At 46.7% G+C, this 19,208-nt stretch overlaps 1 protein-coding gene and 2 long non-coding RNA genes across 3 annotated transcripts; 1 reads left to right on the top strand and 2 right to left on the bottom strand.

Annotated features, from left to right (window-relative positions):
- Positions 1 to 1,496: 1,496 nt before the first annotated feature.
- LOC148678453 (uncharacterized) lies at positions 1,497 to 6,259 on the bottom strand. Its single transcript, XR_015939165.1, has 2 exons — positions 5,811 to 6,259; positions 1,497 to 4,254 (listed from the first exon to the last, which is right to left on the bottom strand). It is a non-coding gene; the product is annotated as an uncharacterized LOC148678453 (long non-coding RNA).
- hoxc1a (homeobox C1a) lies at positions 4,517 to 17,481 on the top strand. Its single transcript, XM_088633560.1, has 2 exons — positions 4,517 to 5,280; positions 10,512 to 17,481. Exons 1-2 carry the CDS (start codon positions 4,671 to 4,673, stop codon positions 11,000 to 11,002), a joined length of 1,101 nt encoding a protein of 366 aa, XP_088489686.1. The 5' UTR covers positions 4,517 to 4,670; the 3' UTR covers positions 11,003 to 17,481.
- LOC148678452 (uncharacterized) lies at positions 9,432 to 10,821 on the bottom strand. The gene is made up of 2 exons (XR_015939164.1): positions 10,688 to 10,821; positions 9,432 to 10,333 (listed from the first exon to the last, which is right to left on the bottom strand). It is a non-coding gene; the product is annotated as an uncharacterized LOC148678452 (long non-coding RNA).
- Positions 17,482 to 19,208: the final 1,727 nt, after the last annotated feature.

Genomic DNA, 19,208 nt, shown 5'->3' with positions numbered 1-19,208 from the left:
AAACTTTATTATTTATTATTATAAAGGGCCTTCGCTCCTGCTGAAAACAGCATAGAAGACTAAATGCACAAAGGCTTTCGTGTCAGTAACCCTATTGCCGATGCCTTTTTCGTGAGAACTAAAATACCATCGAAAATTGAAATTCGGGGATTTCAGACTAGTATCGTTTTACATAACTTTAATAAATAGCAGGTCATTTTTAATCATCACAAACACGCGAAATCCTCGAAAGGACACAAATTCAGAGTTGATCAGCAAATGTTGATTGAGATCAGCAAATTCAATCGAGTCAATCGTCAAATTAGCATACAATCAGAAAAGAGTTTACATATTTTGTATCAAAAGCGAGACAGTGTCAAGAGAGAGAGATTTCAGTTTTGATTCGGTCATCTATAGAAATGTAATATTTTTTTATTTTGTCGTGGACTTGTTTAATAACCTCTTGCCGAGATTGATAAAATCCACAGAGAAAAACATTTAACTTGCACACATTACCGAGCTGGGGATTTTTTGTTTAAACGCTACGTGTTTTTGTGTGTGTGTAAGTTTGGGCGTTTAGTACTTAACTCCACACGGGACAAAGTGATGGCGCGACCCTTTATGAGCTCCTCTCTCCCGGAGGCTTTGTAGGAAAATATCTGGAAATATCTATTCGCCTCTGGCGAATTTTTCTACCACCCGAACAGCTGAATTCACACGGTGCTGGGTTGTGTAAACTTATGTTCACTATTTGTACGACAAAGATGAAGCTGATCACCTTTCAACTCACCAAAATAATTTCGGATCTAGGCTGTACGGAGAATACGGGTCACCGTATGTGTTATATATTTACCCGGAAATGTGTGTGAAAGTAGCAAACGTTTTCGTTCAAAATAAACGAAGGTGTCTTCATTAGAAAAAAAAGGTCGTATAAGGGGTAAAGAAGAAATACAAAATGTTAATTTTATATCGCTTGGTCCTGAAAGGACGTGTTAAAAAACACTACGCGTAGGGCAGAGTGGTCTCAGACTGTCTCGCATGTTTGTGATGTTGGGGGGGGCGGGGGGGTTGAAGTGCTCTCGACGGGTGTATGGTAAAATTAAGCAAGAAGAAGGAAAAAATGTTTCTAAATATTAATGACGTTTCAGACCCGCTCTAGTAGCGAACAGATGGGAGACGAGGGCGCAGGCCCGGGCGCGCGCTCTCCATCTGAGTGCCTGCGCGAGGGAGTTCGGGGGGATAACACATGCAAACTAAATTCAGCACGGGCTGAGTATATGTGCATAAAATCAATTCCGGACTTTGCACTTTAATATTTTATGAATCCGGCATGTTAATTGCAAGAGGTGGAGAGCTGGGCTTTTAATCCCCCTGAAGTTGTAAAGAGCACGTTTTACAAAACAGACCCTTAAACGCCAGAGCTTAAGAGAAAACATGCATCGATATATCTGGCATTTAAATAATTCGTCAATTGCGAATAGCCTTCGTTTAAATGCATGGACAGGTAATTTCTATACGTTTTTATTAATTCGGTTTTTTATTTAAGGTAGGCCTGCCATACTCTCCAAATATTATTTCTAATTATAGGACTAGAAGAAACCTAAAATTCTGGCGTCAGTCAAGTAAATAGGAAATTAACAGTTTGAGAAATTTAAGTGTTTTAAAAAAAATTCCAGACAGTCGGTTGATTTTTTTTAAATCCAGAAGGTGCTACGAGGCTGGAGCCGTTTTGTCTTCTAATAACTATCGTTTCTGTTTTCTAATAACTATTCTATGACCGATGCACAGCCTGCCCTTTGTTTTACAGGATAAGAGAGTAGTAGGTAGTGCTGCACTGAAATGATATATACAGTACGGCCTATCTACAGAAATGGATTCCAGATATGTGACACCGTGGATACTGCTGCTACTTCTGCTTATGGTGGTGATGATTTTATGGCGCTTCATATCAGAATATCGCTTTAGGTCGTAACCTTATTATTGTTGTTGTTTTTGCAGCACTTACGATGCAAGTCACCTGCTAACTCATTTTCTCGTGTCTCGGCTTTGATTTGCACATCATTTTACAAAGGGGACTGGGGTGTCTCTCTGACTGCAATCTGGTTCACACTGCTCCCGGCCCGGTGGGAGTAGGGGCGATTAGTGGAGATATTTTACAGTATATCGCAGACCCACGCGGAGAGACAGTAGCAGGCTGTGTAAACACGGAGCAGTGCTGACAGTTTGACAGACCGGGCCGGGAAAGATCCAAGCAGCGCGCAGAAGTTTATTTCCAGATATTTGCGTTATTAAAAACACACACGATCATTTAATAAAACGAGTTTCGGTTACAAAAGCGTCGACCCCATATGTCAGTTTGCTATGGGGAGATAGATCCATCTTGAAAGACTTTCCCGAGTTTCAACAGCCGCAGCGGAGTTCGGGGGCTGTCACGATGATGTATGACTAACAGAAGGACACGGCACACACACTCACACACACTCGTCACCACACTTAAGAGACGCTCTTCACTTCTCCGGGAGAAATCAAAATAAAATAAATTGATTAATTAATTCTAGAAGAGTAAAATGTTTTGCTCCGGCCTTCCAACCTTGTCTTGTTTGATTTGCAGGTATCTAAAAGACAGGAGACTCCGATAAAGAGTTTTAGATGATTACTGGGGGGAAACCCGAAATAATAGAAAACAAAATATGAACTTACAACCCCAGATCAACAAAGACCAAGTCCCGCTGAACAGTGCAGCGCGATACTTTGGAAGACGGACACTTAAAGACGAAAGGAAGTTGGAGAGAATTCAGACATCAAGTGAGAGTTCGTTTTTCGTGCTATAATCAAGATAACGGGGTATCCGACCCAGCTACCCCCCAAAGCATACTCTGACTATTTAACCCATTAGCTGAATGAAATAATTCAAACAAACAAGTTTGACCGTGCATATGTAGGGCCACGTTCTCCCGGCGTTAGCTGACATAAACCCTCATGGTCAGAACCTGCAGGAGGGATCTGTCTCTCTCCAGTCCTCGCCTCTCTCGCACGGGCTGGTGCCTTCCCACACCCTTTCTGAAAACACTAAGGACTCGCACACGCCCCGAGCCCCTGGGCCCGCCACCTGTCTCAGGTGCTTCTGGACTCGACTCCTCTCTCTCTCTCTCTCCCGCCCGGCATTTCGCTATCGTATTATTGCCGTGCGTGCTTGCAGTTTTCGTCTCGCGACACCGATTTGCAGCCCTCTGAAAGGGTGTCGCGTGGACCAGGTGCCCGGGATTCTGCACGCGCAACAAGGGCGAGTCTCAGTGCGCCCCGTCCAGCCTTCTGCTTATTTTATTAAAGAATTTCTGAACCCTTTCGTTTATCCAGGTTATTATAGTGTATTCGCTTAATTCTGGGAATAAAAATCAGTGGTACGGCAAAAACAAACAAACAAACAAACAAACAAACAACAACAACTGTGTTCTGTGAAGTACAAAACAAAGAAATATGCCTTTATAAGAGAATAAGTGAACTGGTTTCACGTTACGCGCCTGTCAAGGGTATAAAAGGTCAAAGCGTCATTTCTGCGTGGGATAGAGTGCATAAAACGCCCAGGTTGATTTGATCTCGCAATCCCCTGAGTTATCTGCTGAATGGAAAGAAATCGGATTTGTGAATTTATGGCAACGGTGTGATGTATTAAACCACACGCTGGATAAAAAAAAAAAAAAGATTTTTCTATTCCACACGGAGGTCCACACCAGCCTGCACTGAAAAACGTCACGTCACTTTCCTTCAGTCACGTAACTGTCTGTACCTGCAGTGTCATCATCGCTCAGCTCCGTGCCGCTCTTGCGGGTTACGTGGACGCGCTTCCAAGTTTCGCGAAGGCTCTGACTCGGGTGTAGGCCCCGGGGCCCGGACCGAGGCCGGAGGAGAAGCCCCTCGGGGCAGTTTCTCTTACTCTGAAGGAGCAGGACGGTCCGAGTCGACAGAATTACCTGGCAAAACGAGTCCTTTTGTTTAACATTCTCTGTTAAGACCGCAGACCTTCAGCTGCGTCTGTGCTTGCTACTGTATCTACGCCTGGTAGTAAAGTCTCAAGTCTGTGCCTCTGTACTCCCGGAACAAGCTCCACATTTGAATAAAGTCCATTCTTATCTCCCCGTTGTGTTGCTGTTAACTATCCGTGCCCCCCCCCACACCGGGGCAGTGGCAGGGTGTTTCTCGACTCACCTCTGGGGTGACTCAGCCAGCCTCCAGCTCCAGTCGCGCGTGTCCCTTCGAGGTCACCCCGGTGAGGCGCTGTTTAAAACAGAAACGGTACGTGGGATGTTCTGTTTTGTTTTGGATTTTTTTTTCCCTTCCTTCCTCGGAATCCCAACCTTCCTTGCCGTGCGCCAGTGAGTGAAAGTTATAAATCGCTTCCATTAAGTCCATCAAAGTATCCCATCCCAGCAGGAGAGGGGAGAGGGGAGAGGGGAGGGGGGGCCCGTGGTGCTGGCCATTGGCCAAAGTGAGCGGTGCGTCATCTCCTTCAATCAAGGATCGAATCGCCCCCCCCCCCGCACACACACACACACACACGCACCATCACCACCCGCCGACCGAGGCCCGGGAGATGCTCCTGTGAAGAGCCTGACAGGCAGGCCGGAGTGGGACCGATCAGAGTTGCTCGACCCGAGTCTGCGCGAGGAGACGATGCGCGGGCGGCAGTCGCGATGAATTCCTACCAAGAGTTCGCGTGCGGCGGGGACCCGGGCGCCCAGGCCGCCGGCGGTTACCCAGCGGCGGAGGTGAGGCTCCAGCACTTCGACCAGAGACCGCTTCCTAAAGCTGGCTGTGGGGGCGAAGGGCGCTACGTGGTGGGCGCGGGGTTCCCCCCGCCCCGCGGCCGCCCCTCACCTTTCTCCCCCGACAAGCCCTCTCCTCCGCCTGCCCGCGACTTCTCCACCACCTGCGCTTTCCACGCGGGGAGCCTGCAGGTCGCCTTAGGTCCCGGGACACCTGCTAGAGCCGCCTTCTCGCACGGTCAGGGGTACCCCTCCGCACCAGCCTACCTCCGGCACCCCTACCGGAACCCCCCCGACCTGGACTACTACAGCGGGGCCGCCTACACGTCCAGCGCCGACCTCCCGGCGAGCTTCTCCGGGCTGCTCTCCGGCTTGGGGCCGCTCGACCAGCACCCCCAGGCGTGCGCTCAGGAAGGGGCCGAACCGGCCCTGGCGGGCGGGGCGAGTCCGCGGCCGGGCGGCGGAGGCGACGGGGGGCCCAGCAGCAGCAGCAAAACTTTCGACTGGATGAGAGTGAAGAGAAAAGCGCCCCGCGCAGGTGAGAGAGTCGTCAGTAACCCCTCTCTCTCTTTTTTTTTTCAAATAAAAAAACCGAGAGAAGGAAACGCTGTCGCGGCTCGATTTCTTCATTTTGTCGGAATGAACGCACCGAGCCTCAATCCTACATCCCACTCTGTCGCCGCTGCCGGAGCGCTCCTGCTAGCCGGGGCGGTGACGTGCTGCAACCCAGCCGCCTGGGAGACAGCCGCCGGCACACGAGCAGGCTGTTAAATGCCCCTTCAGTGTCGGAAAGATGCGAACTGTGGCAGGGCGGTAGATTGATTTCACAGATCCCTGAGACCAGGCTCGTACACGCACGCCATTTAAACTAGATCATGGACGAATCGAGTGTTTTGCTACGGGACCCTCCTACATACACGCGCAAATACATCTCATTTAATAAGGACCCGCAGGCCGTGGCATCCTATCACTCTTTCGATACGCCAGGCCACCACTGTTTTAAAAACAACCGTAACCATACAGCCCGTACAGACTCGGGTGAAACAGACTGAAAGTACCGGAACTGACCTCGCGTGTAAGGGGCAGGTCTTGAGAGGCTCGATTTAAGCTCCTGGGAAACTGTGGCACCAGCGTACAGGACCCTGGTACCGGAACCTAAGTGACCCCGCTGATCGCAGGTAGCGGCCGCCGGTCCACAACCACGTCGCATGCTGTACTTCCCCGGTTGGCCAGGCGTGGCGCTGTAACAGCGAGCTATCCGCTTTCGGTTCATTCATGATGAAGTTGTGTAATTCCTACATTTCTGTACAACAAACATTGTCGTTTTTATAACGACAAGTTAACAACAAACCAGTACTCCAGCGAGGTAGCCGGGTTGCTAGAGTTTCTCTCTCACAAGACCTGTGTCCAGGACTCCCGTGTGAGTGGACCTTGCACGTTCTTTATATGACCGCGTGGGTACTCTCCCTCCTTCCAAAACACACGCTGGTGTCCACAAACTGCGCGCGCGCTCTGTGATGGACGGGCTTTGCTCCCAGTGCTTCCGGGATTAATTCCGGTTTGCTTGGATTCTCACTATTAATAAGCGGCTTGAAGATAATGGATGTCATTTGTAATACGTTATGCTCTTTATGGCATTTGTCATTCTCGTTTTGGTCATTCTAATGTTACTAATCGGGTATAAGGGACTGATAGACAAGGACATATCTTCTTTACCCTTCCAGAGTTCACCTTTCTGTGCACGTGACCTCTCCGTACCGCAACACCCGCGTCTCACGCCTTCCTGCAAAGAGCTGGCGCGTGTGCTTCGCCAGCACTTCGGGAAATTGATGCATGAATCAGCACGTGCTTCCGAGCTTTAATGCAAACAGTGGACGAGTTTTGTCTCCTGTGTGGTAGAAAGGAGGTTGTAGAATTCCAAGCCTTAGGCAAAGGAGATCCCGAAGAACAGGAGATTAGAGGTACTGTAGCAGCTGACGATATTTGAAACCTGTAACTTACATTGCATCGTCATTCAATTGCTTTAGAAATGAGATTCAAACACTTCTCAGCGCGCTGAAGTATGGTACCTTTCTTTACAGCAGAGATCACACAGGGCTTCACAGCCCAGATATGGAGACCCGCCCGTCCGTAAGAAGGCAGAGCGGGCAGCCTCTGGGTGGAATGATAATTCAGTTCCACACCGCGTGGTTTCTGCAGGCGCACAGAGGGTTAAGGACACGTGCTGTGCGGACCCCCGCTGCCGCGAGCTTGTGGCGGAAGCGCTTTGAGATGGGGCTCGCCACGCCGGGGGGCTCGTGATAGGAGCTTTCTTCTGATGTGGAATCACGGAATCGAAAACCGAATCGTGGGCGAGTTGTGACGATGACATTATTCACAATAATAATACCCTGTTATTTGACAACCTACAGGACCCGGGGGCCTAAATGTACCCCTTATTCAAGCCAAATAATAAATATACAAATGTTAATACGCCTTACACCTCTTGATACAATTCTATTCACCGCTTCTTGTACTGCAGTGTGAACTCTAGAACACGCCCTCCCTGGGAATGCCCTCATTTCCTCTCTACAACGAGGATTATTGTAGGTAGCAGCCAGTGGGAAGACTCTTTTCTATGGAATGAACTCGCTTCTAACTTGAAGGGTTTGTTCTGTGAGCACTGACAAGGCGACCTCCTCAAACCCGGAGTCTGCAGCTGTGACCTGGTTTGTTATTCACTAATCCCGAGTGCTGAACCCGGAACACGTGAACCCGGAACACGTGAACCCGAACCCGAACGACCTACAGCAGGTCGCTGCTGGCTCTGTCGTGGGCTTTGCTGCCTGCCTCTTGGAGGAGATGTGGGAAACCCGCAGGGACAAGGACCCTAGAGCACCAAAGCGAGATCGATCTTGTTCAAGAACAGATTAAAGTACCCCATTCTGCCAACATAACACAGAGACGGGCTTGGAGCTTTTATTTTGTTGCTGCTTTTTACCCTTTTCGAAGGGAAAACACCTACAAAGTCAATAAAGGCGAGATTCCTGAAAGGCACGCAAGCCAATAACTCATACAGTTCTTGTGAACGGCTCGGTTACTTTCTTATTCCTTATTTGAAGTTCATTTTAGTGTTAACCTATAATGGAGCTATGGGACATCTTTGCACAAAACGTGGTGGGAGCCCGGCACAAAAGACCCCATGTTATCGAAATCGCCACCCTGGTTTCTCGCAAGGAACGACTGGACGCGACCCCCGATCACTTAGTCACTAGTAGCCGAGCTAGTAACGTGAACCAAGAGGCCTCTTCTCGTTTGCGACTTTCCTGTCTTATATCCCGAACTAGTGCGATTCTCAAACACCGCCGTGGACGTGTAGAAGGCGGGCCATGTTGCTCTGATCTTCGCGGAATCCGAGGGGAAGCAGCCCCCATCCCTGCTGCCCCCCGACCTGTGTGTCTGTGTGCGCGCTAGTCTGCGCGTGGAGAGGAGGGTGGCTCCTTTCCCCGGGAGTCCGCGTTTTTTCTCTCTGTTTGCCGCGTGTCATTCCTCAATTATACTCTGACAGCTCCTGAATTACTGTGGGCTGGATGACGAGATGACTGCAGCGCTGTGTATCGATCACTCTCCCCCCCCACCCCCCCGTTTCCGCCCCAGTACAGTCACCCGCCTGCCTGCCTGGTGGATTCAACTTAGTTAAAGCACGCCCGCCGTTCCTGGGAAATTTACACATTTCAGAGAATCGTTTACCTTTTTAGGTATCGTCTATTCACATATCTCGAAAGTCACTGATCGTGTTGTTGTTGTTGTTGTTGTTGTTTTATTGGCAATGCGGAAATGGTAGTGTATCTGTTGGGCTCGTGTGGTGGTGGTTAAACACTCTGCTTGGAAGGATGGGAACTGCATGGTCCCTCTCTTTTACAGCTTTTTTCTTAAACAGCCACATTTCCACCTGCTGGGTTCTCGCTCTCTCTCCCCCCGATCTTCCTCTTTCCAGCAACCAGTCAGGAAACAAAGACACGTATATTAACGTAACTCGCTCCACAAACTGAAACAGAGAACGAGTTCAGGTGGGCAGCTGCGTCCGCATGCGTAGGCTGCAAAGTGACAAGTCATAGGTTTATTCCCTGCTGAAAAGAAGAAAGAAAACGCAGCGTTTCGGCTGTGGAGCCTTCTTCGGTTGTGAAGACTCAAAATATTTTAAAGTGCGTAACCGATAACAATAACACAGGACACGAGCTTACATGAGTTTCGTCTATTTTTACATTGCACGTGAAAGTGAAAGAAAAGGAGTAGTTGGACTGAGAGCCCCGAACGAGCTCTGAGATACCACGTGCCTTCTGCGCGCTTGGCTCATACTTTTAAAACTCGGTGACTCTGTGTCGGAAATTCCCAGCTGTAAGACCCTGGAGAAGACATTTTCTCGCTCTGTAACTCAACCTTGGGCTATAATCTGAGTGTACAAGTGAAAGGAAACTGGAGCTTCTAATGTCGTGACTAAAGTGCCCAGTGCCCGAGTATAAGGCGATATAACAGCTGTATAATGATCGAATTCATCTGAATCGCAGGGACTCGAACTCATACAACGATACAAGGGTCGTAGAATTTAAACTGAAAAATCTGAAGGCTGTATAGTCGGGACAATGTCTGAAAACACAGTTAAGACACCTAGTCAAGAAAAAAAAAGTTTTTTGTGAGTCTACATGGACATTTTTTTAAATTTGTATCGAATTTTATTTTCCGAGGATGGTTAGTCAACAATCATACACATACAAACGATGTTTCTTACTGAATGGTAGTTTGGAATGGGAGGCGCAGTGGCCAACACTGCTGCCTCGCATCGCTGGGGCCCTGGGTTCACTTCCGGACCGGGGTGCTGTCTGTGTGGAGTTTGCACGTTCTCCCGGTGTTCGTGTGGTTTATCCTCCGGGCGCTGCGCCAAAGTCCACAGTCCAAAGGCATGCTGGTAGGTGAATTGACCCCTGCTGGGTGCGTGTGTCTCTGTCTGTCTGCCCTGTGATGGGTGTCCATCTCCGGGTGCGCCCAGTGCTTCCCAGGCCACTGCGACCCCGGACTGGCTGAGCGGTGACTGACAGTGATGACGTCAGGCGGTGGCTCAGCTTCCCGGATGCAGAAGCCGCGACCGCCGCAGCTGCCGGAGTTCTGGAACTTTGGAAGGCTGTGTGCCTCGAGGCGCTCGCGCGGTGCCATTGAACTCCGAGCGCCTTTGTGCCGCCCGGGGTCTCCTGCCTGTGCCGCGATGATTAATGCGACTTCGCTTTCCAGTTTCTCGGCATTGCGCAGAGCGGGGTCAGCTGCGGTTTAAACTGGGTGGGAGGCCCGGAGGATCGGGTAACAAAAACTTCCGAAGGGGAGAAGATTCAAATGCTTTCAAACTCGTCCGAGAGAAAAAAAGAGAATTTGGTGGGGGGGCTCTCGTGAAACACCCAGTTTCTGCAAATGTCAGCAATGACACGTCTCCACCCCCCTCTTCGTCGCTTACCCGTGTTGCTGCAGTTCCATTTAAGGTCAGCATCGCAAGTTACTCAGAAATGCGTTACTCAAAAGGCACATGTACGATTGTCGACATCAACGAGAAGCTGAGAAACTACCTGTTGGGATGGAAAGGAGGGGTGTCAATGACGTAACACACTCCAAAAATATTTTTTGTAATAACGTTTGTTTTTTCGGTCAGAACTAATTAACTGAATCAATTAGTGTTTCCAACAGTGAAGCAGTGTTTGATTGATTGATTGATTGATTTTTTCCCCGTGTTTCCTGTCCTCTCAGCCAAACGCTTGCCCGGGGGCTGCGCCGTCAGCTACCTCGCGCTGGGACTGGGCCCGAGCGGCGGAGACCCCAGCGGCCTCGCGCAAAGCTGTCTCCAGGGCAACGGAGCTCCGAGAACCAACTTCAGCACCAAGCAGCTGACCGAGCTCGAGAAGGAGTTCCACTTCAACAAGTACCTGACGCGCGCCCGGCGCGTGGAGATCGCCACGGCGCTGCAGCTCAGCGAGAACCAGGTGAAAATCTGGTTCCAGAACCGGCGGATGAAGCAGAAGAAGAGAGAGCGGGAGGGCCTGGTCCTGGGTGCTCTGCCCTCCCCCTGCAGCAGCCAGGAGGACTCCCCCTCGGACAAGTCCGACCTCTGCTCCTCGCCCGCTCCTTCACCTCCGCCGCCGCCGCCGCCCCGAGCGCGCACAGTCACCGGCTCCCCGGCGGCCTCCTCGCAGCCCGAGGTTTGTGCACAAGTCCCCGTAGCCACGCCTGACTCGGCGTGAATTCGTTCGGCCGCTCGCGCGTAAAGGGAGCCGTGCGGGGAGCGGACATCCTCGTCTTTCCTTTCCCCGTCATCACGGGTCTCTTGTCCTCTCCGCGCACGGTCCGTCCTCTCCTCTCCGGCACGTCCCGGGGGGAGGGGGGGCGGGGCAACTAAACGGCGAGCGGAAACCGTACGCGAACGCAACAGGAAGTGGTTGGACAAAATGTAGCTTCTTCTGTATTTAGGAAAAACAAAAACGCACACTTCGTCAGATTCGCGTTCAGAGAACTCTCCTTGAGAGTTTTACGTGGTAACCGGTTAGGTAAGGCGACGCTCTCCTGATCCGGCCCTCTGTTTTACACAAATTAGAGAGTGTGCTCTGCCCACTCTAGTGAAGTTACGTATGTAATTCTGACAGAAGTCTTGCACCTGAGCAAGCAGTATTTTTTTAAACAAAATAACCAGTGCCTCCTCCGAATATTCTCTGGAAAAGAACTTATACACGCTCTCTACGAATCAACACGAATAAAGCCCATATGCGGCTTCAATACTAATGTCAGTCATACAGTTTGCTAACACGAGATTACGTACTTTGCACCACAATCAGCTTGATGCACATTTCTTAATCACTACTGCTCAACACGAGCCACATGAACTGACAGTCGTGGACAATCAGTGTGCCCTAGCAACCTGCAGTTCGTCCTGCTTTATTGGAAAAAGTAGACACCAAATATTACTTGCTGGGTTTGCAGTAGTCAACCGTTACGCAGTGAAGTTTGTTCCGCTGGTGTTTTTATCTCGACTTCCTTCATTAGATCTCGCGTTTGGGGTCGGTGGGGTCCTGCAACACCTCGATTAAAGACATGTGCAATCAGAACTCTATTAAAGGGACTAATGCGACACAACACGGGCCCGAATAGTAAAAACAGATCGTTAGCAAAAACAATAAAACCAATATCTTTACTATTAAACACAACGTTTTAAATGGTCATTAAACATCGAAGGCGAATTTGTAATCTACACAATCTATTTATTTTCCTTTAATATATCTAAGAGATTAAAGTAAACGGTGACATTCTTGATTTCACTGATGTGATAGATAATGCAGTGCACTACACTACGCCTTTTTTTTTAAGGTTTAGGAAGTCCTTTAAATGTATTTTCGGTTTGCTTTTTTTCATTCGTTTGCATACGCGCCTGTCTTGTACATCGAAAGACTGAAGACCAAACGCTGGCCGTTCAGTGTGGCGAACGCTCCTCTCCGTTTGACCCGGTAATATTGGACGATGAATAATATCGTCCGAATTCGTCTTACAAGTGGAGTTCCCACTGCTATGCAACGTCCTTTTCAGATTTCTGGCATCGAAATGCCCCCTGTTCACCTGCAAAAAAACATGTACATCTTTAAAAAATACTAAACATCAACAATAAACCACTTGTTCTTAATCGCAATTAAAAATCTGCTTATCTAGCCCAAGCGCATATATTTGCATATTTGGCAAAGTTTCTACCCAGAAGGCAACACATTCTCTGCGCGGCTCATGTCGATGTTTTAAGTTCGTTTTCAGATTCAGTGAACAGGAGCGCCGTTGCGTCGCCCCGCGCTTTTTTCCAAGACCAGACCAGGCCCGTTCTGTCAAAGCCAACGTTTACGGTTGTGCACGGCGCTGGCGAGCACGCGCTATGTCGGGTGTGGTGCGGGTGCACGCGTGCTCTGCGGATCAGATGAGGGTTTGGTGCCGTTTGCTCAGAAGACTGTTGTCACCCCTTCTCCCCTATCTTTATTTTAAATTAACGAACAGAAGGATTCTGCTGCTATCCCGGATTCTGCAGTCAAAGTATAGAGACACTTCAGGAGCCAAGAGGTGATTCATGTTATACGCACTTATGACAGTTCATTCTGCATACATCCTGAAGTTAATGAAAAAAAGGTGTACTAATAATAATAATAATAATAATAATAATAATAATAATAATAATAATAATAATCTTCGTCGTCATCATCATCAAATTAATGTATTCAAAACGTAAAATATAAATTAAAGGGTTTACGAAACATAAAGCACATAAACGTATTTCGTAATTACGTTTTATGTGTTTGTCTTCATTCTAAATGAGAAGTTTAGGATCCTCATCATCTCAATAGTCGAAATGCCCCGTGCTCTTCACGATAAAGCAGAATCGGTTGCGATCATTTCTGCTCTCATGGATTCCTGAAGGGTCGTGCGTGAAAAGAATCTGTTCACAGACAAGAAACTGTTCCTGGATTTCAGTGATGTCTGGGGTCGGCTGGCACATGATTCGTTGATAATTCTGAATGAGCAGGGAACAAACACAGATTTAATGTGCTGTTGCTATGCGAGAACTCTGCCCACTGCCGTTTCACGGTTTGGGACTCGGGCCTTCACAGCTTTGTCTACAGATGTTAATTTAGCTCCAAACACACGCGCACACACCCACACACACTACCCACTAGAAATTAAGTTTTAATACAACAGCTGTAAATGTATAACACATTACAGCGTCGTCCCTAACTCTACCCCAAAAAACGAAAGCAGAAAGCACGACGACCTTCATTCGGGTACTGCTCTGTAGTCACCGCATTTAGTCCGTTTTATTCTTTTTTACGTGACTGGAAAACGCGACGCCCACGTCGCGTCTGATTGGATACGAGTAGCGCGAGACTCCCAGCAGCAATCCACCGCGGCGGAGCGCGACCACCCGCCCCAGCGTCACTTGCCCGTTGCAGTCACGTGCCAGTCTGTTTTTTTTTCCTTTACCTGCGGGTTGAAATTTTCTAGAAGCAGCTCTGCATCGGACGTCTTTTCTCTAAACGAATTGCCGTGAAAGCACGGCTGCAGCTATATGCTTAATCATGATTTTAGATCGGAGTGTTTTTTTTTTATTCTCACTGATCGATCTATAGGCCACTTATCCAGTTATCCTATGATCAGAACGTTCGACGCATAAATCTGTACCCTTTAAAATGACTAAAGACTCTAGTCCGCGGTAGAACAGAGTGCAGTATAACACTTTCCAATGCAATATATTGCAACCCGGTACAGCACAGTGTAATTTACGGCCTCTCTCTTCACCCGAAGCGTCGTGGAGTGTTGAACAATAAAACAGTACTCAAACTCTCGTGCCCTGTATTCAATCAAACAATAAATAAGGAAGCGCGAGCCACAACCCACTTGATATTCGGTTTAATCTTTTTATTGGTCCTGTCTGCCACCCCCGACAGGACCTGGGTTAGAGTTTCATCTCTTCACCGAGCCAGCGGCCGTGATCTTCCTTCAGGCAGAGCTTTCAGTGATCAAAGACTGAGACATTCTGTTTAGCGAAGAAAGTCCGTGCATATGTGCACTGTAAGGTAGTTGCATACACTGTAAACTGCTTTAGAGTTAAATCAAATAAACTCGAACTCATATTTATATACACTACTTTAATGCGTTGATCATAAAGCCTGAATACATCCCGTGGTGTCGCACGTGTGTACTAGTTGTGCTGGAAACGTACAGGGTAACTTTTACAACTCACACGTAAATGTTTGCTTTTACAGGCGTGTAGTGGAAGAGTTTGAAAATAATTCCGAAGGTGCAGGTAACTGTCACCAGTAGCTCACCTGTCCTGTGACGATATGCCCACACACGCATAGCTCGGTGACTTGAGACAGGCCGAGCATTACATTATCACCCAGCTCCGCTAGCGAGGCCGTTAAAAGCTGTCAGCGCCACTGGTAGGAGTAAAGACTTAAGAGAGTCTTAAACTGTCACCAAAACAGGAAATTCACAAATGAACTAAATCTGTTTGACGTCCGTTTAAACTACCGAACCTATTGAGATCTTCATCACAATATAAAAGGAAGAATATATTACTATTTGTTGCAAAAATAGTCTTAAGTTTTATTCTGATTTATTGTTTCTTAGCTTCTTAAAACGAAGGTTTTTTTTAAAAAAATGTTTTTATACTTACGGACTAGCCTACACGATCTGCACATTTATCCGGCAAATTTAGAGAAATACTCAGCAGTACCTGCGTGTCAAGTTTCTTGAGAAATTAACGGCGGTCCGTCGGACAATATCGTAATTACAACAACCAAAAGAGCAACTGATATTTGCGTGTATCAGTTGTGTAGAACCCTGTATCGAAAAAAACAAGAACTTTCTTTTAAGAAGCTAAGAAACAATAAGCCGAGAACAAAATGATCGCGATTTTAACACTTAGACTGATTTTATGCATGATAATATATTCTTCAGATTTATTTTCAAACCCTTCCGCATACACGCTCGGCACGCATCTACAGACATTCCACACCAACACCAAACCAGGCTTCTCGATTAACATCCAAAATCGATCATCTATAAATTGTTCAGAATCTCTCAACAATCTAAAACATATAACCACATTTTACTTTGTGCAAATTATCAGTTGTTCTTTTGGTCGCTGTAACTACGATATTGTCTGACGGGCCGCCGTTAATTTCTGAAGAAGTCCCTGAAGAAACAGGCAATTTAAGGTAATTTGACACATGTTATGTTTTTGGTTTAAAAGGTAAAAATGCAATGTGACCTTAATATTAATAGCAACAACATATTTTGCCTAATGCTAGCAACGATTCACAAGTTTTGTCAGTATCATTTATAAGCTACTGAGGTCAGGCTTTCCAAATTATTTTCTGCGCTCTGCCACCTTCTGAAGACCGAGGGCAGCTCCTCAAACTCGCCGTCATCCCTCTGCTGTGGGCCGGTGTCCGGGGCAGAGTCAGACGCCGGACACGTCTGCATATTCAGGAACAAAAACACAAGTTCCTTTGCACAGAGCAGGACCCATGCCGAATAAGCTAGCATGTTACTATTCTCGTGTGTGTTTGAGCCAGGTCTCAGACCTGAATCGAACTGCAGTTTGTTCATGATAATTATTCGTGTTTATTTAGAATAACAACACGGATAAAACGATCAATCACAGGTTAGGTGAATTTCGAAGATTGAAGACAAAGTTTGTGTGTGTGTTCGTGGGAAGGGGGGGGAATGCAGCAACACAATGGAAACGTTGCCGAGGTTTTTAGAAATCTCAGATTCATAGATTTAACTTCGTCGGCAGCACAGCGAGACCCGGTTTCAGAAAACTTTGTGAAGCGACACGGTCGTCCGCTCTTCGCAAACGAGTTCGACAACTACACAGTTTTTTTTTGTATTGTTCGGGCTGGAATAATGCGAGTCCGTGTTAAAAATGAAGAAAACAACAACGCAAAACACCGGCTTGTACAGAGCCCGTCGTTGTTGATCTTGTTGATTTTTTAAAAACACATTTGGCTTGCTCTTGCTGGAGAAAAGATTGAATAGATTTCAGTCTGCTGTTTTACTGCACTGCACACAAAGCTCAGGTGTGATACAAAGGACTGTATATCGAAAGAGTTTATCAGCACGGAAAACCTGGTAACACTCGCTTACTCCTCCACACAGGGTGGGAGACTTTATCTCCAAAATGAACTTTTCCGCGTTTTGATGCCTCGTTAAATTCTTTATTCTGTGATTTTTCTTGTTTTAGGTATTGCACTATTTTTATCTACACTATTATAATGTATTTAATTTATAACGTATAACTTATTTTACTTGAAACGCACTCACTCTAATTCTTCTGCAAAACGATCCTTTAAAACAATAAAATAAATAATATATACGTGCTGTAGTCTACACAATTATATATACAATTCCATATATCTAATACTACACGGCCTGGAATTCGTGTAAGCACATTACAACAGGTGCGTTTTAAAGAATAATCAAACAAAGATATTGTTATGCTACTTTGATTAACCGCTTGAATTTGAAATGACAATATAAATCCCAGTGTTTAACGATTCAATCTGAGAAGAGACTTTGAAACGGATTTTGTTACGACCGTAGACAGGGCAGTTGTCTTATCGCAAAGACGCCTTACCCGTCTGTTTCTTGATTATTTCAACACAAAGTCACCGCAAAACAGGACAAACGTGATTTTACGTTAAAATAAGTTGGTGAGATTTGTTTGCACATCGCGATGATCGAATTTCTGTGCATTTATTGTTGATCCGTTACGCTTCCGAATGTGTTTTTAACTCTCCGAAAGCTGTTTTTTGTTGTTGTTGTTGTTGTTGTTGTTGTTGTTGTTGTTGTTTTGCTTTACCTATTTATTTATGCCTAATTTATTAAATACATGATTGCGTGACAATGAGACTTTTATTTCTCAGGCGATTTTGATTTCGAAAAAAAAATTAAAGTCGAGTGGGACTATCACGGAAGATGCTGGGAATTGTTTTGCACAGTTATATATATATTTTTTTTATCTTGCCCCAAATTGATTCAAATATCTACCTCCGCGTTTGCAAGGACTATCAGTGGAATATACGGGTTCTTGTATTTGGTTTATTTTGTTAATGTTTTTTTTTTCACTTGTACAGTTGTGTATGTACAGAATAACAAAGCCAATAAAACACTTGTGAGTTGGGTAAAATAAGCTCTCTGTGTCCTTTCTTAAATTTGAGGTTTGAAGGTTGGAGCCGACAGAAGAAAATTGTATTTTTTTCCAGTTTATTTATATTATTTCTTCAATTGGTATTTCAGCTCAGAGGTTGTCAAGATGTCCTTTAGATTGGTAAGACAACGAATAGTGTTTATAGCCATAGCCATGAATGCAGCATTATATAAGTGAATGATCTTCACGTGTAGAATCCGAAAATATAAAATAACCAGACTTGAGGCTCCAGGAGAAACTTCATTTACACCTCTAAAACACGCCTTTCACCAAGCAGAGCGTAGACGGCGAATCGCTAACTATTCGAAACGAAATTTAATGAAAAAAATCAGAAATCAGAACAGAACGGGTTCAATCAAGCTTGCGACTGATTTCGGCCACTCAGTTCCAGAAGGGCGCGGAGGCCTGTGCGGACAGGTCCGGATTTCCAGGGACCGTCAGAAAGCTTGCTGCCGTGCATGCGAGACCGCCCGTGCTCACACTCGGGAGAAAGGCCGCGGGTCCGACGCCAACGCGTTGAAAACCGCCTCGCGTGTCTAATTTTCTATATTTCTGATCAGACGAACACGGGCCCCAGTACCGCAGAAACAATTTGTCACCGTAAAATTAAACAATGTCTCTCTTATTGGCTGCCGACGGATACTCATATCACACACAGATGGAGATCTGCACGGGATTGTTTAAACAAGCTCTCGCATTTAGAGATCATTCTTTTATATTTATGGCGTTTCAGGAGGAGGCCAGATACTTAATGGCCCAAGTGCGCCTTGATCTATCCCCAGCTCCGTATCTCCACAGTTTAGGGCAATGCACAATTAATTCGACAACCGTCATCTACACCGCGTTGGTGTTTTTAATTTGTGCGCTGCAAAACACCGGTCGCAGGGGCTCTGTTTGCGGGATCTGGCCGCCGAGCCTGAAGAGCGAGGATCTCGAGCCGCTCGCGCCCGGCTAATGTATTCAGCTGCTCTCCGATTCACCTTTCACCTCTTGACCTCTGACTCGCCTCGGGACGGGCTTGACCCGGTCAGTGGCTCTCGGCGAGTCAAGAGTCTGCATTCATTTTGCGCCAAGCCTGCACCCAAGCGGCACTTTGATAAATTATCCGAAAACATCGGCAAGAGTCATTCATTCTCATTACTGGGTACACCGATGTTTTAACAAGGTAAAAACGACATCTCTCGTTTAAAGACGGGCTCGGGTTTTACAGATGCGCAGCAATCGAGCGACTAATGTTTGTCGAATTACAATAAATAAATAAACACTGTCCCCAATATACCCCTTCCCCCCCTTTTCTAACAAATAGCGCGGGCCTGCCTATAAATCGAAATGACACGTTGTCTTTCCTTTCATATTAACTAGAATGGCCTCTTCCAATCACATCAATTACTAGGACAGCCCAAGATAAATCTGATTTTTATTTTAATGGTCAGTGAAAGAGAGGTCTGCCAGCGTGTTTGCTTTACTATCATTTTACCGCTTCGTCAGAACATCATCATAAATTCGAGCTCAGCACAGCTATAAACACAACACCTGATACCGGTATTTCTTTTATTCCTTCAGATACGTGTAGGGGCCGTTCTATGGAGATTCCAGGTCATCTTCCTCTCTTCTTACCTCCCAGAGGTTTTTTCTAAACCCTCGTCCAGTTTTGTTCATAATACACAGACTGGCAGCCTGCAAAACCGCGTGCTGGCTATTATATATAT

Source organism: Lepisosteus platostomus, chromosome 1 (genome assembly GCF_059453375.1).
Source record: "Lepisosteus platostomus isolate fLepPlt1 chromosome 1, fLepPlt1.hap1, whole genome shotgun sequence".
Classification (NCBI taxonomy): Eukaryota; Metazoa; Chordata; class Actinopteri; order Semionotiformes; family Lepisosteidae; genus Lepisosteus; species Lepisosteus platostomus.
Note: the sequence above shows the minus strand (reverse complement) of the source record. Positions and strands in the feature narration are given on the sequence as shown.